Source organism: Trichoderma aggressivum, assembly GCF_033847375.1.
Source record: "Trichoderma aggressivum f. europaeum strain CBS 100526 chromosome Unknown scaffold_057, whole genome shotgun sequence".
Lineage (NCBI taxonomy): Eukaryota > Fungi > Ascomycota > Sordariomycetes > Hypocreales > Hypocreaceae > Trichoderma > Trichoderma aggressivum.
This window is the reverse complement of record NW_026946423.1, coordinates 1-23,467: the sequence shown is the minus strand read 5'-3', so window position 1 is coordinate 23,467 and position 23,467 is coordinate 1. Positions and strand designations below refer to the sequence as shown.

The 23,467-nt window shown below is 49.4% G+C and overlaps 7 protein-coding genes across 7 annotated transcripts; 4 read left to right on the top strand and 3 right to left on the bottom strand.

The window, feature by feature from the left end:
* Nucleotides 1–400: 400 nt before the first annotated feature.
* On the bottom strand, nucleotides 401–3,499 carry Triagg1_9653 (transcriptional regulator family: C2H2 zinc finger and Fungal Specific TF; the record flags this gene model as incomplete). Its single annotated transcript, XM_062904634.1, has 4 exons — nucleotides 401–1,452; nucleotides 1,519–1,660; nucleotides 1,716–3,267; nucleotides 3,330–3,499. 4 exons carry the CDS (start codon nucleotides 3,497–3,499, stop codon nucleotides 401–403), a joined length of 2,916 nt encoding a protein of 971 aa, XP_062751341.1.
* A 1,348-nt stretch (nucleotides 3,500–4,847) lies between these two features.
* Nucleotides 4,848–8,864, top strand: Triagg1_9652 (CAZyme family GH31; the record flags this gene model as incomplete). Its single annotated transcript, XM_062904633.1, has 6 exons — nucleotides 4,848–5,077; nucleotides 5,124–5,832; nucleotides 5,894–5,972; nucleotides 6,376–6,545; nucleotides 6,594–6,708; nucleotides 6,823–8,864. 6 exons carry the CDS (start codon nucleotides 4,848–4,850, stop codon nucleotides 8,862–8,864), a joined length of 3,345 nt encoding a protein of 1,114 aa, XP_062751340.1.
* A 748-nt stretch (nucleotides 8,865–9,612) lies between these two features.
* Triagg1_9651 (uncharacterized protein) lies at nucleotides 9,613–11,776 on the top strand (the record flags this gene model as incomplete). Its single annotated transcript, XM_062904632.1, has 3 exons — nucleotides 9,613–9,666; nucleotides 9,721–10,152; nucleotides 10,211–11,776. 3 exons carry the CDS (start codon nucleotides 9,613–9,615, stop codon nucleotides 11,774–11,776), a joined length of 2,052 nt encoding a protein of 683 aa, XP_062751339.1.
* A 160-nt stretch (nucleotides 11,777–11,936) lies between these two features.
* On the bottom strand, nucleotides 11,937–12,926 carry Triagg1_9650 (uncharacterized protein; the record flags this gene model as incomplete). Its single annotated transcript, XM_062904631.1, has 3 exons — nucleotides 11,937–12,512; nucleotides 12,568–12,783; nucleotides 12,843–12,926. The coding sequence occupies 3 exons, from the start codon at nucleotides 12,924–12,926 to the stop codon at nucleotides 11,937–11,939; spliced, it is 876 nt and encodes a 291-aa protein (XP_062751338.1).
* A 1,265-nt stretch (nucleotides 12,927–14,191) lies between these two features.
* Triagg1_9649 (uncharacterized protein) lies at nucleotides 14,192–16,115 on the top strand (the record flags this gene model as incomplete). The annotated part of the gene is made up of 2 exons (XM_062904630.1): nucleotides 14,192–14,679; nucleotides 14,813–16,115. 2 exons carry the CDS (start codon nucleotides 14,192–14,194, stop codon nucleotides 16,113–16,115), a joined length of 1,791 nt encoding a protein of 596 aa, XP_062751337.1.
* Nucleotides 16,116–16,622: 507 nt separating this feature from the next.
* On the top strand, nucleotides 16,623–20,084 carry Triagg1_9648 (uncharacterized protein; the record flags this gene model as incomplete). Its single annotated transcript, XM_062904629.1, has 1 exon — nucleotides 16,623–20,084. One exon carries the CDS (start codon nucleotides 16,623–16,625, stop codon nucleotides 20,082–20,084), a length of 3,462 nt encoding a protein of 1,153 aa, XP_062751336.1.
* Nucleotides 20,085–21,042: 958 nt separating this feature from the next.
* On the bottom strand, nucleotides 21,043–22,180 carry Triagg1_9647 (uncharacterized protein; the record flags this gene model as incomplete). Its single annotated transcript, XM_062904628.1, has 3 exons — nucleotides 21,043–21,518; nucleotides 21,571–22,059; nucleotides 22,114–22,180. The coding sequence occupies 3 exons, from the start codon at nucleotides 22,178–22,180 to the stop codon at nucleotides 21,043–21,045; spliced, it is 1,032 nt and encodes a 343-aa protein (XP_062751335.1).
* Between the last annotated feature and the right edge of the window lie 1,287 nt (nucleotides 22,181–23,467).

Sequence of the window (23,467 nt, the reverse complement as noted above, 5' to 3'; positions counted from 1 at the left end):
TGAAGCTTTGATGCGGGAGTTGTACAAAACGGGCAAGAAAAAAAATAGTGGAGGGAAGACACATGTGGTACGACGGGCATTAAGCTTCAATCTGGAGATGGCTAGAAGCTCTTGATTCAAACATCATCCTTTGATGATTTACGGAACCTGACTCTACCAAGAGTGACCAGGTCCGGTGGCATCGCGGTGGGGTAGCCTTGAGAATCCGGGGACGGGAAGATCAACTGCGATGGGGGTGGGTCTGGGGAAGCCAAACGATACGACATGACAATCTCGGAGAAAGGATCATCAGTCTTGTTGCATTCGAAGAGCGAATAAGAACGCCTCGGTGAGTTTCGTTACTCAGACAACACAAGACTTGGCATTCAGGTGGTACGAGTCAAGTATAGATCGAGCGCGATCATGCCTGCTTCTGCTCCATTGCCCGGGCCAAGGCAACCAACGCCTCCATGTAAGTCCGCTCTGCCCCCCATGTGCTCGCTTCAGGTCCGTTTTGCCCACCATCATTAGCTATTGACGCCGAGCCAACACCCGCCGTGGCGTTTTCAAGCAGTCGGACGCCTTCGTGGAGGATCTTGCTGGGAGCAGAGGCTTGCGTTATGACTCCAACTCTTGCCATGTGCGCAGACATTTTATTACCGAAGCGGAGGTACATTTGCACCATCTCATCGTCACACGGCCGGTCAATGAAGAAAAAAGGGAGCTCCGAATACAGCCCTTCGTCTTGCGTGGAAGTTGCTGGTTGCTGACACGCAGCAGCCACGGTGCGGGCTTCAGGTCCCTCCATCGAAGGCGCAGCTTGAGATTCTTCCTGCTGTCTTGCAAATTGCACCGAGACACTGTACGCCCAGATGACGAGCGTGGCCATGTAGATTGTAAAGGGTTCCAGGAAGCTCCTTGTCGAGTACCGTCGTATATGCCAAAACAGGGCGCCGGCGTGAATGATGGCAAGCCTAGCCTTGAATGAGTCATTCATTGCCCACTTCAGCACATGGTTTCTCGCATCTGTATATCCCTGGTCAACAGCGAGATGTGTGGTGTTTGTGTTCCTGGGATTAGTCGCCAGCGTCTGGATTTGCGCTACAGGCGTGAGCAGAATGAGGCGAGATAGATGCAAGTACATGATGGCAGGGTATTCCAGTCCCCCAGCAGTGGCTGCCTTGGCATTAGCTCGCCAGTGCAGGATATCTAGACAGTCGCATGCACTGTTGCGCCACTTTGATAAGATTGGACTTGACGGCGGCCAGGTTTCTGTTGATGCGCTCTGGCGGTCTTCTCGTGTTTGGATGGTGGCGCTGGGAATCCAATTTGCCAGTTGCGTACGGTTCTGGTTGATGACCTCTTTGGTTCTTCGCCAAATGCTGTGGATGATTAAGATCGTGCTGAATTCGCTCAGGCTGTCTGGGAGACGCTTTTCGATGTACAACGTTTCGACTGCGGCTAGCAGTGTGACTGAATGCGGAGATTGTCAGTTTGCTGATCTTGTGTACGGTTCAAGTACAATCACATGTGAATTACCAGATGATGTCTGTTCTGCAATAACTTTTTCTGCTGATGGATATTCCCATATATGATCCTGACATGGCAGGAGGACTTTGGCATCCACCAGCTGCATCAGTGAAGCTGCGTTGAACTCGTATGAGATGATGGCATCAAGTAACTAGAGTCAATTTAGCTTGGGGGGGATGATTATGCTTCTTGAGCAATGGACATACCCATATCATCAAGCCAGTCCTGATGCGAGACTGATTCGTTGACCAGTCCTGAACAAGTTTGTTGTAGTCGTGGTGGGCATGAGTGTCCTCAGACTCCCCAGATAGCAGATTTAGTTGGTTGCAAGCTTCCACAAGGTAGTGCCGCTGGAGTAAGGCATGCCTTGCCATCTTTGACTTGCCCCTGTGAAGCGAGCAGATCAAGGAGAGGCTAGCCGCCTGCAACGATGGCAGGTCGAATGCGTTGTGTGCCAGCCCCTGTGATGGTGACCCTGAAGGAATTTCATTTTCTGCTGGCTCGTGGTAGCACACTTGGCTGCTAGATATGCTGTCCAGAATAGCCATAAACTCCGGACTAAGCTGTGGCTCTTCATTAGACGTATTGTATTTGGACCCAACCACGGCCACTGCCAAGAGGAGTTTCCAGTGGTTGTTTGACTCTTCCAAAAAAGTCTTTTTTCGAACAAAGGGGAATGTTGGATGGAAATTTGCAAAGTAGGAGCGGACGCATGCATCGATGCACTGCAGAGACGGGAAGAAGTTGGCATCGACCACCAAATCCTCCCTCCCCAGCTCTCGTATCAAGTTATTGTAGCCGTCCGCACTCACCAATGGGCCCTCCCATGAACCGCTTGGCCCACCATCTGTGCAATTGGTGATGCTGCTTCCTGGGGTCGATGCATCGTTGTGTCGGCCTCTCCATCGCCGGGCAGTTTGGCCACGAAATGGCGCTCTAGAGCCGTCACCATCCACGTAGTAGCTCCCAGTAACAGACTTGTTTACCTCTGATCCGATTTTGCTAGGAGTGTAGGTTGAGTGGCCAACACTGCTGGCGCTGGTGTCATGTCGCACAATGCCAGGTTCTTGACCGTTACTAGAGACACACTCTCGATCAGGATCGGGAAGGGCGCCCGCGGCAGGGAAGAGAAACGGCATATAGAGGTCGCTCTTGTCGTCCTCGGCGTAGGGCGGTGCGGTAATCAGTCCGTTCCATCCAAACGACGTGGAATCAGGAGACATCCAGTTCATGGAGAGCAGATCCATGGCCTGTTCGTTCAACCCCGACATGGAATGGAATTCGTAGATGCGCTGGGTGCCGGGGTCCACCGAACCAACAGGCTGTGAAACTTGAAACAGAGCTGGTCGCTGGGCCCAAGCATCGGTTCCGGATGCCAGCCGAGTCCCATTTGCTCCATCAGGGCCACACTCGTCGAGGTCGGCACCGTTGATGTTGACAGACGCCCCAGGTCCGATCGTAAGCAGAGTAGCCCCGTCTTCAGCCCGTCTACCAACTGTTTGGTGAATCGCCTCCAGACTCGAACCCCGCGGCTCACCGTCAACCTCCATCCTCGAGCCGACAATCCCTGGAGCCTTTGGTTTCCGCGCCGCAGGAAAAGTACAAGCCAGATTGCGTTCAACGCATCGCCTACACGGATCGCTCCGGGAGCAGCGGGCTCGGCTTGTGGCACATTGCCTGCATGCCCTGGAGCGCGTATCGGTGCGAGCCTCTTGGTTGTCCTGCCGGTGCGACGTGCGGTGACGGCTCAAGACATCCCTGTATCGCGTCAAAGATGCTCAGTGGAACACAGCGGATGAAGTGAAGCGGGAGCGACTTACTGGCGAGCAAACCCTTTGCCACAGATGAGGCACCTGAAGGGCTTCTCGCGAGTGTGGCTCTTGATATGGCGAACGAGGTGCTCTTGTCTGCTAAACGTCGCCTCGCAAATGTCGCATTTCTTATCCGCGCCTGCGGGTGGTTTTGATGCAGCCGGGCTGGCCGTCACCATGTCGGATCTGACGTGCGATTGCTGTTCCTTTTGTTGATGGAGAGTCAAAGGGCGGCTGTGCTAGAGGACAGTCTGGGTTGATCACTCTGGCTCGTTCAGTGGCAGAAACTCGTTCTTCTCCACTGCTATTAGCCCGTCTCTCGGCTTTTGACGGTTCGTCTTTTGGCTGTCGCCCGGATCCAGAATTTAGGCTGATGATGTACTTCAGGCGTTGCTCTGGCTTCTGCACATCAAGACATCCAAGGCTGGGTTGGTTTCGCAAGCAGAGCTCGGCTAACGTCTCGATAAGCTCGATACTGCACCTGACTTGGTGCTTGGATTTCTTATCGACACACACCATGATTAAGACCGCCTACCCTGTAATGTTCATGAACCAAAAAAAAAAAATCGCTGTCCAAGTGCATTTCTGCTCTTACAGTATATCTTCCTCCAAGGCAATGGGTGCAATAGTATTCTTTCCGGATGGGTGAAAGGCTTGCAGACGCTACAAATGCTGCCGACTGGATGGTATTCTCAAGGCATTTACTGTAGCAGTACACGTGTGGCTCGACTTTTACCGAGCGACCATAGGTACTGGGTACTTTTTCATTTGTACATTTTGCGGCCTCAGGCACCAGCAGGCAATCGTAGGCTTTCCGTTCTCCCGCCAAGATTCCTCAATCTCCTTCATCTCAATCGTGTCCATCACCAACTGCCAGGCTGAGGTCTTCACAAGGTCAGCCAGTCAATCAGCGCGTGCAATCCAGCATCTGCACTGTCGCTGCACTAACAAACCAGCGCTGCACTAGATCTTGCGAGTACCGCATACGATACGATCCCGCTCCACACGACCGACGCCGCACGCCGCTATACTGCAGGGAGTTTGGTGGGTTCAATGTTGGCTGGATGGTTGATGGATTTGGCGGGGAGGTTGGCGGGGGATTTGGATGGACGGCATCTGCCATTGTTGATGCAACGAAAATGCCCAGCTTGTTTCGATTCCGTCGTTTTGTTTTCTTCGACAGTCTCTGTGCACCTTGTGCGTGGCTTCCTCTGCTCGATCCCTGAATTCATCTTGACTGCACCACGCGAGATCCACAGAATTACCTTGGGCACTGCGAGCAGTTTGTACAAATTTCCGGTGGGGGCGGAGGTCAAGAGCAGCGCGGGGGAGGCGAACCAGGGCCTGAAGCTTTCATTGGAACGACCATGACAGCGTTATCCGCTTTGCCGGTTCCCGATTCCCGGTTGTGGAGAAGCATTCAGGCCTGGTGGCCTCGGCGGTTACACAGCACGATTCCAATCGGCCTTGTCAAACTACCGTACCACGCGCAAGTATGGCGGAGAGTTCGTCCTCTTACCTCACGACATGTGGGGTGCAGACGGCGGCTCGGGCTCAGCCTCTCCGTTCCCCGGTGACAATGGAGAGTGGACCGAGATGGAGGCCTTTTGGACCCAAGTCGTGTCTGATCTGGTGGAAACTGACATGCTGGATGGCCTCATCATTGATCTCTGGAATGAGCCTGACGGGTCAGGTTTCTGGCCCCGCAGCTGGGACCAATTCCTCGAGTACTGGAACCGTGCCACTGTGCTTGTGAGGTACGCATTCTAGCATGTTGTTCAATAGAGCCAATCACTCGCGCAGAGCAGGACTACGCGGAACCCTGATCAGTGGCCCAGCCATGGCCAATGCGCCTGGCCTCCAGAATGAAAACTGGCTCACCTGGCTGCCATCCATTGTCGGTAACAACACCGTGCCTGATCACTACTCCTGGCATCAGATCGGCTCGTGGGAGCCGTGTCCAGACTTGAATGTGCCCGATTTCAACACACTGCTCGCTCAACTTGGTGCGCCGACGAGGCCGATCGACAACAACGAATATGCCTGGCCATCGGAGCAGAACCCAGCAAATGCAGCCTGGAACCTATCCCAGATGGAGCGACATGACATCCGTGCTTTACGCGCCAACTGGGTAGCGGCTCTGATCTTCATAATTGGATGGCTAATCTTGTATACAGCAACAACGGTACATAGGTACTATCCCAACGGCGAGTGGCAAGTATACCACTACTATGCTGGGATGAGTGGCGAGAGGCTCGTGACTACGGCCTCTTCCGACACCCAGTTCGATGCGTTTGCTATCCGTCAGAATAACGACATCAAGATCTTGGCTGGTACCAGGACGATCCAGGCGCCACATGATATCAGGGTCACCAACCTCAGCCAGATAGGTCTCGAGGAAAATGGAAGCATCAATGTCCATGTTTACCGGCTCGATTGGAATGGTCCAGAAGGAGAGGTTGACGGCCGTGTTGATCTCGGTACGACCAATTACTCCTATACCGCGAATGAGGTACGTCTTTCGCAAGCCATTGCACATGGATCATCTTGACTGATTAACGATACTGAAACAGCTCATCATCACGCTGGATCCGCCGACGAACTCGACTGCCTACGCTTACGAATTCTCTGGAACTAGCTACCTAGTTCAGGGTCAGTACATGACCTAGAGACAATTCCGATACTCCGTAGACGCAAAAATGCCCTAGGCACATCTCTTCCTGTCGCATGGGCTGTTGAGTAGTGTATTACACCGGGATAGACTGGAAACAGCCAGCATACGAGTACATCTCTCTCTTGCTGTCAGTCCAGTTAGTGCCAGTATCAGCCTTGGCCCCCTTGGTCTTGCTCAAGAAATAGCCGGGACATTACTCGAGGTACTGATTCCAATTGCCTGGGTGGTAGCCAATAAGGGGAATGACAGACATCAACGTGATCAGGCTGCGTCTAAACAGGATGCATGTCTCCAGCTAGACGTTAATAACGCTGTCCCCATCCCTTGGACTGTCATACCCCACCGGGAATGACACAGCCGGGCTCTCTAATTTGGAACTAGAAGAAGTCCCGTCTCGAAAGACCCATCATATCGCTAATATTGGCCTCACTATCTCCGCATCATACAAGGACGGAGAATCCCAGGACGCGGGCTCCGCCAAAACTCCGGTGGGGGTGGGGGTTGACACAGGGAACTGGGATGAGTTTCGGGGAGCCTTGATGAGGGGCAGTGTACGGACTTGATCGGGGAATGGTCGAGCTTTTGTGAGATACCTCCAGCATCCAGAGGAAATCTTTGCCTCTGAAGGAGTTGCTCCGGTGGTGTGGAGAGATGGATGCAGCCACTATAGCCGCCATGCTGATATTCCCGCCGGATGTGTTATCCATTCACTTTGTAAGTCCAGCCAATAATCGAGACGCGCTTCGGTTTCTCCTCTTATAATTCCTGCCCGCGGTATTCTTGTTATTCATCCTCTTGTTTCAGCTCATAGACTGTTATAAGTTGTAGACCGGAGATTCCAAAGACACCAAAGGCCCAAGGGAGAAGGGGAAGAGACAACTCACCAGTTCACAATGTTATTCTCCCAGGAAAATCGCTTGGTATATACTTATGATGCCGAAACTCTTTGGATCGAGCCATGGGGTGAAAACTCCCTGAGAATTCGCGCAACCAAGCTGCCGTCCATGTCGGAGCAGAGCTGGGCACTCCAATCGCCTGCATTATCAAAATCCAGCATTGAGATTACCGAAAGCGCCGGCACCATTGTCAATGGCAAAATCAAGGCCATTGTAACCAAGGCGGGGAAAATCACAGTGTGGAATTCCAAGGGAGAATTACTGCTCGAAGAATATACTCGGAACCGCAAGGACGTGCTCGATGCCAAGTGCAGTGCGATTGAGATTGAGGCTCGTGACTTCAAAGGCATCCTCGGCACGGACAGCTTTCACCTCACAATGCGCTTCGAGAGTGTTGACCCCGACGAAAAGATCTATGGCATGGGCCAATATCAACAGCCATTTTTTGACCTAAAGGGCCACGACCTTGAACTCGCTCACCGCAACTCCCAAGCAAGCGTGCCGTTTGCGCTCTCATCTCTTGGCTACGGCCTCCTCTGGAACAATCCCGGTGTGGGACGTGCCGTCCTCGGCCGCAACATTATGACTTTTGAGGCGTACTCTACCACGACATTGGACTATTGGGTGGTGGCAGGTGACAGCCCGGCAGAGATCGAAGAGGCCTACGCCAATGCGACCGGCAAGGTTCCCATGATGCCAGAGTATGGACTTGGGTTCTGGCAATGCAAGCTGCGCTACCAGACGCAGGAAGAGCTCCTTGCAGTTGCTCGAGAGTACAAGCGAAGAAGACTGCCTCTGGATCTTATTGTGATTGACTTCTTCCATTGGCCGATGCAGGGCGAGTGGAAGTTTGATCCCACGTACTGGCCGGATCCAGACGCGATGATCCGGGAACTTGAAGAGATGAAGGTTGAGCTGATGGTTTCCATCTGGCCGACCGTGGACAAGCGCTCGGAGAATTTCCAAGAAATGGTCGAAGGGGGCTATCTCATTCGTACGGACCGTGGCATCCGCATCGGCATGGACTTTCAGGGTGACACCATCCACTTTGATGCGACGAACCCAAAGGCAAGAGAGTACGTTTGGGATAAAGTAAAGAAGAACTATTACAGCAAAGGGATCAAGGTGTTTTGGTTGGATGAGGCGGAGCCCGAGTACTCGGCTTACGATTTCGACAACTTCAGGTACCATCTTGGCTCTAACCTCAGCATTGGCAACATCTACCCCGTTTCATATTCGCGAGGCTTTTACGAAGGCCTCAGGAAAGAAGGCCATGAACAGATTGTCAACCTGGTCCGCTGTGCATGGGCCGGCAGCCAGAAATACGGCGCCCTAGTCTGGAGCGGCGATATCGCGTCCTCGTGGTCGAGCTTCAGCAACCAGCTCGCAGCAGGGCTTCACATGGGCATCGCGGGAATCCCATGGTGGACCACGGACATTGGCGGCTTCCACGGGGGTGACCCCAAGGACCCGGCTTTCCGGGAGCTGTTTGTTCGCTGGTTTCAATGGGGTGCTTTTTGCCCCGTCTTTCGACTTCACGGTGATCGAGAGCCGCATCAGCCCCAGCACGGCACGACTGGCGGAGCGACGTGTCTGAGTGGCGCTGATAACGAGGTGTGGTCTTATGGTGAAGAGATTTACGGCATTTGCGAAAAGTACATGGCTCTTCGCGAAACGATGAGGCCATACACAAGAAGGCTCATGGAGGCGGCTCATGAAAAGGGTAGTCCCGTGATGAGGACTCTGTTTTACGAGTTTCCAGAGGATAAAAAGTGTTGGGAAGTCGGTAAGCAGTACATGTTTGGCGATAAGTACTTGTGCTGTCCGGTTCTGAAGCCTGGTGTGACGGAGATGGAGGTGTATTTGCCAAAGGGAGCAAAGTGGAAGAATGCGGATGGCGAGACATTGACAGGAGGACAAACGGTTCAAGTGAAATGCCCGCTGGAGTATATGCCGGTGTTTGAAAGGGTTTAATGTACGGTTGGATGAAGTGTTTAGCAATGTCCATTCACTTCTCACTTGTTGATTGAGAAAGACTGTATGGTATAGAGTAGGAGCTCACACTTTGTGTTATTACAGCATAACTACATGTCTTAAACAGAGCTCGGTCTCAAGGCAGCGTCTTTGCTTGTTGGCGGGGTTATCTGAGGCAATTTCTTGCAAGGTTTCCTTTAGAGGTGATGTATTCCGACAGACTGTTGAAAAAAAAAATAGTTACGGCGGAACCTTTCCTTTGGAGGTTATGAGTTCCTGTTATTTGCCTTTAGAGGTTACGACTTGTGGGCTCCAGACGGTAGCGTGACAACTAAGCTGTCTTGGAATGGTGAGGGGTACCTGGGCAGAGAGTTGCAGCCAAGATGCCGAGCCCGGAGATGAAGCCTTTGGAGGTCAAGTGTTCAATTACAGTGGATGTTGGAGCTGGTTACTGCATCAGCGATCACTAAAGGAAATCTCGAGCGAACTAATCAGCTTGACTCTGGTCTGGTTGATGAATGGTCAACAGCAGCTTCATAGGACCGTGACTCGGAGGATGCCCTTGTGGGAATGAAACGCCAACCTGGAGATACCGTTGCTTACATATAAGAAGCTCAGTACTATCCGATCTGCAGTGGTCGAGACGAGTACAAAAGCTGCCATAATTCCTCTACTATCCACCATTGTCTATCTCAGTGTTCAACTTTAACCCAGCGTACATTTACTTGTACTGTCTCTTCACATCATCATGGCAACATATATCCATCCCTTTGACCCGCTGCGGCCTGAAGAGATCAGCCGGGTATGTCCTTTGCAACTTTCTCACACAAAATGACACTGACAGACATGATGACAGGCCGCAGACATTGTACGGCCCGCATTCGATGGCCAGGGTCTCAATTTCCGAGTAATCACTCTCAAGGAACCGCCCAAAGCTGAGATGATGGACTTTCTCGAGCGTGAGCATCGCAATGAGGCGGAGAGAAGGAGGCCCTCGCGCTGCGCACGGGTCGAAGCGCTGGTCAAGCCTCAAGCTGGCAAACACGAATTGCATCAACTCTTTGTCAATCTCGATGAAGGCAAGATTATAGGACAGAATCATCTTATCGGAAAGCATTCATATATCGATGCGGCATACATGAAAGAGGTAGAAGCTGTCTGTCTAGCTGATGAGCAAGTGCAGGAGGAGATTCGCAAGCTAAATCTCCCGCCGGGATCAACGGCAATTGTTGAGCCGTGGGCATATGCAACAGATGGCGCCAATGATATGTCTGAGCGCATCACTATGGTGAGAAGCCCATTATGATCACCTGTCTCTATTGAATGCTAATGTATTGTTGAACAAGTGCTGGTTCTACTGCCGTCATTTCGATCATCCTGATGTCAACTATTACGCTTATCCTCTCGACATATGTGCCGAGATATCGGAGCAACTGCAAGTTCTTCGAGTCTATCGCCTGCCTGGAGCAAAAGATGAAAAGATTAATAACGAAGATCGCCCTTTTGATCGCCGCAAAATACATGAAGCGTCATCCAGCGAATACCATCCTGATCTACGGCCCAAGCCACGATCAACCACAAAGCCCTACCAGGTGATACAGCCAGACGGCCCGTCGTTTCAGATTCAAGGCAATCTGCTGAACTGGGAGAAATGGAGTTTTCGCGTCGGTTTCAACTATCGAGAGGGCCTGACGCTCCATGACATACGGTATGATGGCCGGAGTCTTTTCTACCGCCTCTCCCTGGCAGAAATGTTTGTTCCTTACGGCGACCCACGAGCTCCATATCCACGAAAGGCTGCTTTCGACCTCGGCAACGATGGTGCCGGCATAAACGCTAATAACTTGCAGCTTGGCTGTGATTGTCTAGGTACCATCACGTATTTTGATGCTTGGCATAATACGCAATCCGGAGAGCCTATGAAGCTGCCCAATGTTGTTTGCTGTCACGAACAAGATGACGGAATCCTATGGAAGCACACAAACTTTCGTACTGGCAATGCAGTCGTTACTCGATCGCGCATCCTCGTGTTGCAGACGATCATCACAGTCAGCAATTATGAATACATTTTTGCGTTCCAATTCGCTCAAGATGCATCCATATTCTATGAAGTTCGGGCAACTGGCATCCTGTCCACCGTGCCGCATCACCTAGATCAAAAAGACAACGTTCCATATGGCACAGTAGTCGCACCAGGCGTGTTGGCGCCGTATCATCAACACCTATTCAGTCTTCGGATTGATCCAGCCGTCGATGGTCATCAAAACACGTTGTTGATTGAAGAATCTCATCCTTTGCCAATCGATGATCCGGCAATCGATAACCCCTTTGGAGTGGGTTATCACACTGTGAATCAGTACGTGGAGAAGGAGGGCGGTTTCGATCTGGATATTAGCAAAGGCCGCGTCTTCAAGTGTATCAACGAAAACAAGATCAACCCAATCACGGGAACACCCGTCGGATTCAAGTTGCTTCCACAGCCGAGCCAGATGCTACTTTCACATGCAGACTCGTATCATGCAAAAAGATCTGAATTTGGCCGGCATGCTGTCTGGGTCACTCATTATGAAGACGACGACCATTTCCCATCGGGTAGATATACGATGCAGTCTTCTGGTGGCGATGGCATTGCTTCAGGTATTCAGAAGAGAAATGCCATGGGCTCTTCTAAATCCGTTAGGAACGCAGATATTGTCGTTTGGCATACTTTTGGATCAACACACAATCCTCGGATTGAAGATTGGCCTGTTATGCCGAGTGAGAAAATGACGGTAGGTCTCAAGCCAGTGAACTTTTTTACAGGCAACCCGGGCTTAGACGTGCCTGTGTCGACTCAAGACAAGAATAAGAGTGTTTTATACACAGGAGATTCAGAGCAGAAAGCAGATGCGTGCTGTATCTCTGGCGTGTAAGCAAATATTATGTGGAGGTCATATAAAACAGTCGTTATTTTTTCCCCGTCTCGGTGAAGCCTATACTTGGGTTACAATTCAGTGTTTTATGCGAAAATTAGTGTCATTATAGACTTGGTATTGAAGAGATCATCCTTAAACTCATATTTATTGTTCCTATTTACTGCGGCTTTGCTACTACTAAAAGAGGTACAATTGCCCCCGCAGCCACCCAGACCTCCTTGTGTCCGGTCAGACCGTAAAGTGCTCGGATAGTCCCTGAATGAGCCGTTAAAGAGATCACGGTACTTTCCTCACTGTTAAATATGTCGTCCAATAGTTGCTTGACTCGCACGACTTGCTCGTCAGCTGTTTCTCGGTAGTCTGGTTGCCAAAGTTCGTCTTGCTCAGCAAAGCCCGACTCAATCTCAAACTCGGCATAATTGCTCTCTATCCAGGAGCGGCTGCTGCGTCGATCGCATGTGTGTCTCCCCAACCTCTCGCGGAGGGCTTCCTTGACCATCGGCTTGAAAGGCTGATCCGTCGGCCACTCAAGACCTGAAAAGGCAAGTCGAGTTGTCTCCAGGCACCGAGCCAGGGGACTGGTATAGCATTTCCCTGGCAGTGGAACTTTCATCTCCCGGACATCACTTTCCAGCGTCGCCTTGAGTTTGAGCGCTTGGGATTTACCCTTTTCCGTCAGTCTCGCGTTGGCCCAGGTCATCTCATCATCACCGTCTAGCAAAGCCCATTTGGCCTGCAGGCATAGTTAGCGCACCTGTTCATATTGTCCTAGCGGATGTTTTCCTTACCTCCCAGTCCGCTCTGCCGACTTGTGCTTCCTTGACATTGTGGAAGCCTTGACCATGTCGAATCACAAAGATTAACTTGTATCGGGCTTGGCCATCTGCTTCTTTGTTAAGGTGGTCGAGAAAGTGCATGAAACGCTCCCATTGCGTTTGCCCATGTTCCAAATCTCTGTCTGTGTCATACGCGCTATCGATGAGCCCGAATCCAGGTAGAGTTGTCTGTCACAGTAGTTGGCCACTTTGTAAATAGCAATCAAGGGAAAGGGGTTTCGACTCACTGCTCGGAATTGCGGCCCTTCTGGTTGTTCGTCATGTTCAAAGTACCCCGATAAAGTCGAGTAATTCAGCGAATGGCTCGACATCTCGGCTCTGTTATCGCCTCCGTTCCAACCTGGAAGCAATGATATCGCTATAACAACACCGAGGCAAAAAGTCGCTCTACAACCGTCAACCACTGCCTGCCGAGTCTGGACTGCAGTAATTCTCACAGGAATCGCGATTTCGAGAAGTATATGCACATCCGTGCGGTGCCTGGCGAGATTTGATGCGGTTTTGTTCTGATAAGACTGTATATTTCGAAGTGAAGAAAGGGCCCGGCTGCCTAGTTATCTCAGCCTGGACATTGTCACGTGAGCCCACCGCATCTTCATCCATTCGGCTTCGTCTTTATTGTTTATCATCACAGCCCAGATTCGTATCATGTTGAAACACAAAGGTTAAAGCCCAGAAGCCGTAGTTGAAGATAGTAAGGGTCTGTTACCATGTTACCACGGTGCAATGAGTGCCAGCACCGTAGCGGTACTGTATGCTATATGCCGCGGTGCTAGGTATTGAGGGTACGCACTTGACGTATAGTAAAGGTACCGTATAAAGCAAGAGGGCACCCGATAATTTATGCAAATAGAGATGTAGATGAGTAGGTAAAATCACTGTATAAAAAGGGGGGAAAGGGCCAAGATGGGATATTCTTATTTATGTGGCTGCGGTAGCTGTACATTAATCACTGCGATATATATATGCTGGCACCATGGCGCGAGAATGTACGATACCTGTGTGGTTGCAACTTGGATACACCGTACAAGGCGATACCAGGCAAGCGGAGGCCAGAAAACTGAGTGTTAAATCACACACCAATTCTTTAATTATCCGTTACTACAGTTGTATTTCCTCAAGATTTTCCTACTGCATCTATCTTTCTTTTGTAAGTGCTACCATATTTACACTTCTTTAGTAAATGCTACTACATTCATCTTCTCTAGGAACTACTATTATAATTATACAATACAAATCGGGTGCCGTCAAGTAGGCGTTCTTTTACAAACACAACTGAGGTACTCAATGAGCCAACTAGGTGGTTATATTAATTGCTGAGCGTACGCACTTATTCCTTTTCTGGTGTCGCTTTTTTCGACCTCCGCTTGCGAGGATCCCACATACTCCCACTACTGAGATTATTTAGGCTTATATTTCAGCACAGTCACAAGCTTTAATTCCTCATAAACACATTTACTTACCACCACTGACTGATAGTGCAAACCACATGCACCACAGGGGGCAGAAATTACGGCGCCGCCTATCACGTACAGTTTTATACGGCAGATCGGCGGTGTTTTCTTCGCTCCGTACGATGGCTTCAAGTCTCTATAGGGACCTGCCCCTCACTTCGCCAAGGTCGATTCGCATCCTCAACATCGAGGCTGTGTCGGCGCCTCAGCCTCAAATTGAAGCTGGGATCCAGCTCAGCCTTCGAGTGGTAAATCTCGACGATGGCCCATCTTACAATGCACTTTCCTACACGTGGGGCCCTCCGAGTCGTGAGGCTGCAGCAAGAGGGATAGACGGTACCCCGACGTGTCGTATCAACTGCAATGGAGAGTCGATTCTGGTGACGCAAAACCTCTTTGACTGTCTACAGCAGCTCCTACACGACGGCAATTGCACGGAATTATGGATAGATGCTATTTGTATCGGCCAGGGGAGCGAAGAACAAAACCAGCAAGTTAATTTGATGGCGGAGATTTACCGGCAGGCGAAAAAGGTGATTATTTGGCTAGGCAAAGCGGACGAACATACTGAACGAGCACGCACCTTCATAGAAAAGTTTGCCAGATCCCAGTAGGTCCGCTGCTTTCCTAGTTTCTCAGTAATCCAATTTCCTTGTGACGCTTTTCAATACCTCTCATAATTGCAGCCTCCGTCCACGGAAGAGGAGACGTTACACCGATGTCCACGGCTAACCAACTAGTAGTAGGGCGAATGCTAGTGGAACAGAGTCAACAGACCACCAAGCCATAGTTGACGAGCTCAAGCAACAGCAATTGTCAGCCTTGGCCTCCTTTTTTAACAGAACTTGGTTTACCCGAGTATGGGTTGTTCAAGAGGTGGTCCTTTCCCAGGAAGCTACCGTGATATGTGGTTCCTACGTGTTCAAATGGGATGACATTACAGAAGTGTCTCACTACCTAGCCACAGAATTTCATGCAGCCGGCCTTGAACTGCAGGAGTTGCCATACAAGAATCCCGCGAAAATGGCTGCCGTGAGGAGAGATCTGGTTAAACTCGCTGCGGTTGGGAAACATTCCAACAGAGACAGCGCCATACTATTGCATAGCCTCATCAGGTTTCGCACCTGGGATTCTGTCAGAGGGCATGACAAGGTCTACGGTCTTCTCGGAATCCACAAGGCTGCTTTGGAGCTAGAGGACGCCGAGCCTGATTCTCCCTTGTATCCACGTTATGAGAGAGATGTGCGAAGGGCGTATATTGACATTGCAAAGTACATCTTGGAACATACTTCTGATCTCTTGCTCCTTGCACACGTCGAGGGCCAAGACTTTCAGAGCATCGCTTCGTTGCCCAGTTGGGTTCCGGATTGGAGTGTCAAGGGTACCTTGGGTCTTGGAATAACGGGCTATGAGCGCTTTGATGCTGCTGCCGGCACAGAAGCTTATGTGAAGCCCAACATTTCGGATGAAAATATTCTGACATTCAGGGCAGCCAAACTCGACGCTGTCACCAAGACGGGGGAGACGAAAGCAGAGGTGGATAGAGGCATGCCATTCGTGAAATGGCTGGATATCCTCAATGAGACCGAAGAGCTCTACCCTACTAAAGAACAGCGGCAGGACGTCTTTTGGAGATGCTTAATTACGAACACGGACATGAGCGGCAAATTCCCTTCATCTGATTTAAGAAATGAGTTTTGGAGCTGGATTCGTGGCCGCAGGGCCGCACGAGGCCCCGAGCAGCTTGATGAGTCCGTTGTTAAAGAAGAATCGAACAAGGCCCCCAAGTTCCACAGTTGTTATTCTCATTCACTGCTTCTGCGCTTATTTAGCACTGCAAAGGGCTTCATGGGAGTTGGCTCGCAGTCGATGAAAGCAGGTGACTCTGTGTGGATTGTTCCCGGCTCTAGGGTGCCCCTACTGTTGCGTCCATCGCCCTCGCACGAAGGGCGATGGAGGCTTGTGGGCGGAGCATATGTGCACGGTTTCATGCAAGGAGAGGCATCAGAGTGCAACTTATCATTTAGAACCATCTACATAGAATGAACATATGAGAGCACCAGAGAGCCGTTTATTGAGTATTACAAGCATTGCTTGCTTGGTTAAAAATATATATCTAGTTCTTCAAACATCTACTATATTTACATTATACTAACCTATAGATACCGGTTCGTCACACTTGTCTAATTAATTATTATCTCCCAGCCTACCATATCACTCTGCAGCTGTAATTCCTCTGCCATGCCTCAGATATTTGGTCCTTGAAATGGCCTGATTATATAACAACTGCGATAGGTACGGCTAAAAGGCTTGGGTAATGGCGATCTGCGCGAGGCAGCCCAACATGCACGCTGTTGTGGCATTGCTAAGGCATCCTCTCCTCGCAGTGTGGCGGCCCAATTTATCGCACCTCACCTCAGGCCGATATTTCTTTACGACGTTCTCTCCTTGCGTCATTACGGACGAAAAGGTCAGCTGCGATGAAGTTTGTCCTTGAGAACCACCAAACTGGTTCCCATCCCTGATACAATACAGACTTCAACGCGCTTCAATATGATTCGCTTGATTAACATGGAGACGTTAAAGTTGGAGACGTTCTCTGGCAAGAAAGTTCCTAAATATGCCATCCTATCCCACACCTGGGGCACCGATTCGGAAGAGCTTACCTTCGATGACCTCCGAAAAGGAATAACTGACAAGCCAGGTATTGGGACGATCAAGTTTAAGGGATGCTGTGATCTAGTCATCAAGGAAAACATCAAAGAAGAAAAAGAAAACAAAATGAAACATGTCTGGATTGACACTTGCTGCATCGACAAATCAAGCTCTTCAGAACTGCAAGAGGCTATCAACGCCATGTTTGATTGGTATGCCAATGCCTCTGTCTGTTATGCCTATTTATCGGATGTGCCTCAGGACGACAAGCTACCTTCTGATAGTGAATCCAAGTTCTTCACTAGCCGATGGTTTTCGAGAGGTTGGACCCTACAAGAGCTTCTTGCACCAAAGGAAGTGCGTTTTTACAATGCAGAATGGAAACCCATAGGCGACAAAATTGAACTGAGCCGTACTATTGAGAAAATCACTGGCATCTCATGGCTGGTTCTGAAAGGTATCGACAAAATACATAACGCAAGCGTTGCACAGCGCATGTCATGGGCGGCGCGAAGAGAAACAACGCGGCCTGAAGATCTCGCATACTGTCTGCTAGGTATCTTTGACATACACATGTCAATGCTATATCCAGAGGGCGGCAAAAATGCCTTCTTCCGGCTCCAGGATCTCATTATGAAGAAGACCGGGGATGACTCCATTCTTGCTTGGGATCACAGCGAACCTCCCAACCCCCAAGATCGGACTATTGGAGATGAGATATTCGCAGTTAGTCCGGCATATTTCGCAAATTCTGGAAAGATTGTGGCCCGAAAGCCGGAGCGCATTTTTAGCGAAATCAATGTGCTTGGTGGCAGGCTTGGGATCAACTTGCCGCTCCATATTGCTGAGTCTGGTGAATTGTTTGGATTGCTCAATTGTGGTCCTAAATCAACCAAGGAGGGAATTCAATGCGTTGGAATTCCTCTGGCCAAAGCAACCTCCGGGGCACCAAATGAGTATATCAGGCCAAAGAAGCGCTCTTTGAGACTATGTCCAGCACCGGCACCTGATTCTTCAACTCAGTGGATCCAAATAAAAAAAGATGGTCAAAAGGATACAACGGCAGATCAGCAATGCTGGCTTTATGAGGATGCGTCATTTGCCAAATTTCACCTGGAGTTGATGGAAGTGCATCCCTCATCTTGGTGGGACAAGAAGAAAGGTATGATTTCTGGAATGGATTCTGACGATACTGCTATTAATCGAATCTTGATGCGGTGTCGCTATTGCAAACCGGAATCCAAGACGGAATACCCAGATTTTCTCTTTATACTCGAATTAAGCCAGCCGGGTTCCAACGCAAAGCATCTGTTTCATACTGCGATATGCCGCAGAGATGCTCCGCTACCAGAGCTCGCAGAACAATTTCGCCCAGAGCTACCAAACATATCCGGATACGCCAGCAACGGGATATTCAATCTACACATAACACTAGACTCAGAGGATGGAGGAGATAGAATGTCTCTCACGCCCGGAGAAGCGCCTGATTCGCACGATACTATTAATGCATCTTCAGAGACGGAGAAGCTAGCGGCTGTTGCTCAATTCACAAAATTGTTGAGATCTAGGAAGCTGGGGAAAGCGAAAGAGGAACGGCTCAGAATCGATACGGAAGCTCGCAGGCGGCGTTTGCAATTTGTCAAGGAGCAGCGACAGACGGTCGACGACGAAATAAAAAAGCTCGAGGCTAGAAGGGCGATGTTAATCGAGGAAGAACAAGACAAGTCTAACGAGATGAACGACCTAGCAGAGGAGCAGACACAAGCCAGAAAGCTTCAAGATGATTTGTTCAAAGAGCTAGAAGCTGCACATCAACGGCTGAGAAGTGTCGAGCCCATCGAGTATTCCGAAGTGAAGTTGAACGACTTTGATGTGGACGAAAATGATTCCGAAGCGCAGAGAAAGGATGAGGATGTGGGCAGGACATTGTTGCGAGAAGCCATCAAGAATGGCGATGTTGAAGCGATGAAGATGCTTCTTGCAGGATCTGACGACGAGGACGCTGCAAGTAACTATAGTTGGCTGGTGCTTACTTCGGCGTCCTTCAGAGGAGATGCCGACACGGTTGGGGGGCTCCTCGCGAACAACAAAGTCGATCCTGACTCTAGAGATATAAGAGCTGGTCGGACGGCGCTTGGTTGGGCAAGTGAGAATGGTCACGCAGACGTCGTGAAGCTGCTTCTCGACACAAATAGGGTGAATGTAAATGCGCAAGATGTGAATGGAGCCACGCCGCTGCATCTGGCTTCAGGAAGAGGCCATACGTCTGTTATGAAGCTGCTTGTTGACAGGAACGACACAGATCTTAACCCACGGGACGTGAATGGCAAGACGCCGTTGCAGTGGGCATCTGAAGGAGATTGGGGGGATGCAAGACAGTTGCTGCTTGATCGAGGCGCGCCCAATGTTTATCAACAAACGCTTCAGGGTTATGGCGGCAGTATCGAGGGGGTGGCCTTCTCACACGATTCAGCGCTTATAGCATCAGGGTCATCAGATTATACTGTCAGAATCTTAGACAGGATCACAGGAAGATGGCAAAAAACACTCGAGGGTCACAATGGCATCGTCAACGCGGTGGCCTTCTCACACGATTCAACGCTTATAGCATCGGCATCGAATGATTCTGCCATCAGGGTGTGGAATACCACAACAGGTAGATGCCAACAGATGTTACGTGGCCCTAGATCGGACATCACCATGGAGGCAGTGGCATTCTCGCATGACTCAAAACTCATAATATCTGGGTCAAGTGATGCAATCTTCAAGGTGTGGGATGTAACGACAGGCAAGCTCTCGAGATCGCTTATGGGTCATAATGCCACCATCTACGCCGTGGCCTTTTCACACAACTCCTACTTAATGATATCAGCATCGAGGGATGGTGTCGTTATAATGTGGAATGACGATAAACGAACCTACCGCATGATAGAGCCCAACACCGCCTCCTTGAGTAGACTGAACATTTCGGAGATGTCAATGTATTTCTGCCATTTCTGCACGACGTCGGCAGACGGCGCTGTGAGAGTCGGGAGTACTGAAAACGGCCAACGTCAACAAATATCACACGATCACGACGCTTCACCAACTTTATCTGTCATTGTTGCATCAGGATCGTTAAACGAAACAAGGAAGCTTTGGGGGCTCGGTACACGGATATGCAAACAGTTAATTGGAAGCAAAGGCGCTGCGGTTCGTGCAATAGCCTTCTCGCACGACTTGAATTTCGTAGTATGCGGCTTAAGTGACGGCACTATCCAGATTTGGGATAAGTGGTTGTCGTCTTACGCTTCTAATGAGAATTCACGGCATTCTGAAGAACAGAGTGAGGAGAGGCACCTGGAGCTAAGGGATCAATGAGTCCAAAAAATGATCAGGTTCAAAGCATCAAAAGTTCTACTTTTATGTCACCAATAGGACATCATATCTGATGCCTATTGAGGTCCAAATGGACGGTGATAGTGGCTTAGAAGATGACGAAGATCCTGCTGAACCTCCTCCCGTTACAACAAAAGATTGTTTTCAGGAACAATATAAACACTACGTCGTCAAGGAACATGCTTCCTATGAACATGCATCCCAACAACAACATAGTTTCTAAAAACACGCCTCAAAGGATCATGTCCCCTATGAAAAACATGACTCCTTAGGAGTATGACTCCCATGGACGGCGCGCCTCTCATGAACAACATGTCTACCAGAGCCCAGATTATCCAGCGCAATTAGATACAGAGCAAGATGGCACGGAGGGCCCAGGGCAGCCCCGGTCCAGGAATGCAAAACTAGCAAAGTTAAGTATACAGGATTGATGATAGTTGTGAGAATCTCATTCTACTAAAACAATGGGCTCTTCTCTCTTGCGGCGTGTCTGAAGACGTAGACCAGTCCCAATCCGAATTCAGAGACCGATCCGCTCCAAATCATTGACAAGTGGAGCTTATAATCTCTTCACGTAATTGATGACGTTCTTCTTTTCTTAGGGAGGGCTGTCGAATGAGATAAGCTAAATCGTAACCATATATATCCTATGCTTGCTAACACTTACCAATATCCGAGGAAGCGGGTATTTGAAGACTTTTCTTCTTCAGGGGATCCTTAGTACTCGAAACTGTGTAAATATCACTCATGCTATATCTGTTGGCGTTCAGTCAATAGTCTAAGTTTGTTGCTAATGCTCTGGCTCTAAGTATGTGAATGATTGACCATTGAATTCGATTAACGAGTGTAGAGAATTGAATCTTATATATCCAGCTAGCTAAGTGGGATCATTCCTAATTTTCAATGGTCCGTTCCTGATTGCCATTTAGCCAGCCATTCTCTACGCATTTTGGGCTTTCAGATCCTCAGCGCCCTTGAGCACCGCTTTCTGTTTCCCATCGTAATTGACTTTTCTCATCCACTCCTCCAAGCTCTTAATTCGATGGGGATAGATCCTGTCCAAAAGTGCCATGTCTCTAGTTGCACCTTTGCCCTCGCCCCAGAATCGCCACCATGCGGTAAAATTCTCCCTCCAAGTCATTGCAGACTTGTCACGAACCGCATTTGGACCAGCAGCCCAGTTGGCGGGCGCGTTGGGGTAAGGTTCGGCCTTTTCTAAATATTCTTCGAGCGGCAGACACTTGTGGAAAGCCTTCTTGCCAGTGACTCTGGTAAACGTCTCTGCGATATCCACCATGCTGACTTGGTCTGTGGCGACTTCAAGATTGAGTCCGGCTGATTGTTGTAGGTTTTCAAAGATCCAGAGGTTATAGAAACCAACATCTTCAAGTGCGATTAGGGGGATTTTCCCGTCACCTGGTAAAGGATTAGAAGACAGAAACAAGAAACGTTGAATCAGTCAACATACTGGCAGGATTAGCCCAAACAAATGATCCGTCATCCTGCTCCTGTGGCACGTACATGCCGTCCCAGAGCATATTCATGTACGGACCAGTAGTGAAGAGCGTCGTCTTCATGGTTTCTTGGCCGTGGCTCAAAATCAAGTCGCCGATACGGCCTTTCGCATCATTGTGCCCCCAGTGGTATTTTTCATCCCAACCTGCTTTTCGAACTGCGTAGTCCGTGTTTGCCCAGACATAATGTTTGACGCCCTCGTGTCTCGCAATTTCATAAGCTCTAATGCCGAAGAAGAGTTCGTTTTTCTCGCCGAGCGTGAATCCATCCAGGTTAACCCATGCTCCATATGCACCGTTGAAGGCCGCATGGAGATCGTCCAGGTCATCTTGGCTACCTTCAAGGAGCGTAACGTTTGGCAAAGCAGCTAGCTGTAGGGCTCGAGCCGAGTTGCGGTTTCGAGTGAGGACCCTCACACTGTAACGATTACTTTCAGCGAGCGCTGACGCAGTGCCATTGTTAGCTCGGAACGAAATCGAAAGAGACTTTTACTAACCTTTGACAACTGGGATGCCCTGAGCACCCGTTCCGCCAATGATTGAGATGAGTTTCAGGTCAGCCATTTTGGTAGCTGAAATTCAAGTTGCGTCCTAGTTAAAAGTGTATTTCGCTATATTGTGTCCAACCAAGTAGCAGATTGTGTAGACGCCAGCTCAATTGACTCCATTCAATACTTCGACAAGCTGAATATATAATGTAACGGCTTTTGAACAGGATGTCAACTATGCTATGTTATAAAACAATGTTATATTTCCGGCCACTGGTCATTGGAATAGTGATTAGTGATCTTGCTTCATGTTACAATGATTATTAATTCAGATTACTGATCACATCACCGCCAATATCGAATTATTCAGACATTTCTTGTCTGAATGACTAAAACTGGCGTTCATTATGTTTTCATAGCAGCTTGCATATGTCCATGATTAGTTGTTACTAAAGCACATAATTCCGAACTGGAGACACGGGGGAAAGAATCTCCATGATTCGGCGCGCTTAGGCAATTAACATTCCTGTGGCTCTTCGATTGGGTAACACGGACTTCTGATATTCCCAATGACCTTGTTTATTGCGGATACTCTCCAAAGCCGTCTCGAGAGTCTTCCCAAATTCGCTGTCCAAACCATTCCAATCTTTCTCCCGGGTAGCTACATCTTCAACAGTACAATTTGAGTACGATTGTATTTATCTTCTCGGAAGTTTTCAATGGGATATGACGCCTTGTCCGGAAAGCTAACCTTGTATGTTTCTTCGACATCATCTAACTGCAGGCCGACTCTATTCTAAGATCTTAATGAATAGACTTCGGCATGGGTCACGATCTCTACATGTTTACAATTGTTTGTCATTGTCGGAGAATTGGAAATCTTGGAGGCGTGACGGGCTACTGGAACAATTGGAATGTTTACTATGAGTACCATCAACTGTCTGATCTTTCATGAATATGGCCATGACTACATACAAAGCTAAACCATCTTGATCACTGCATGAGCGTTTACACCTTGCTATCGTAGCAACATAGGCTAGATACGAGAACAATGGCAATTCGGATTTATTTAGATAATGCCTGGTCTTCTTTTAATTTATACTGTTTCTTTCTCTCTTCCCTCTAAAGTACCTAGTAAAGAACTACTGTCTCGACTGTATATGACTTAAACTCTAGGGTTTACGACGACAATTTTCCCTTCAGCGCAGCCTTTTGCCTTTTCCAGCGCCTTTGCATACTCTTCACCCCTCCTTGTATAAGACGCTCAAGCTTCCCTCCTACATCTACAGGTACCCCACCTTTTGGGTGCCTAACCACCAAAAACTCCCACCCGTTTGACTAGCTATCAGACAAAACGACTACG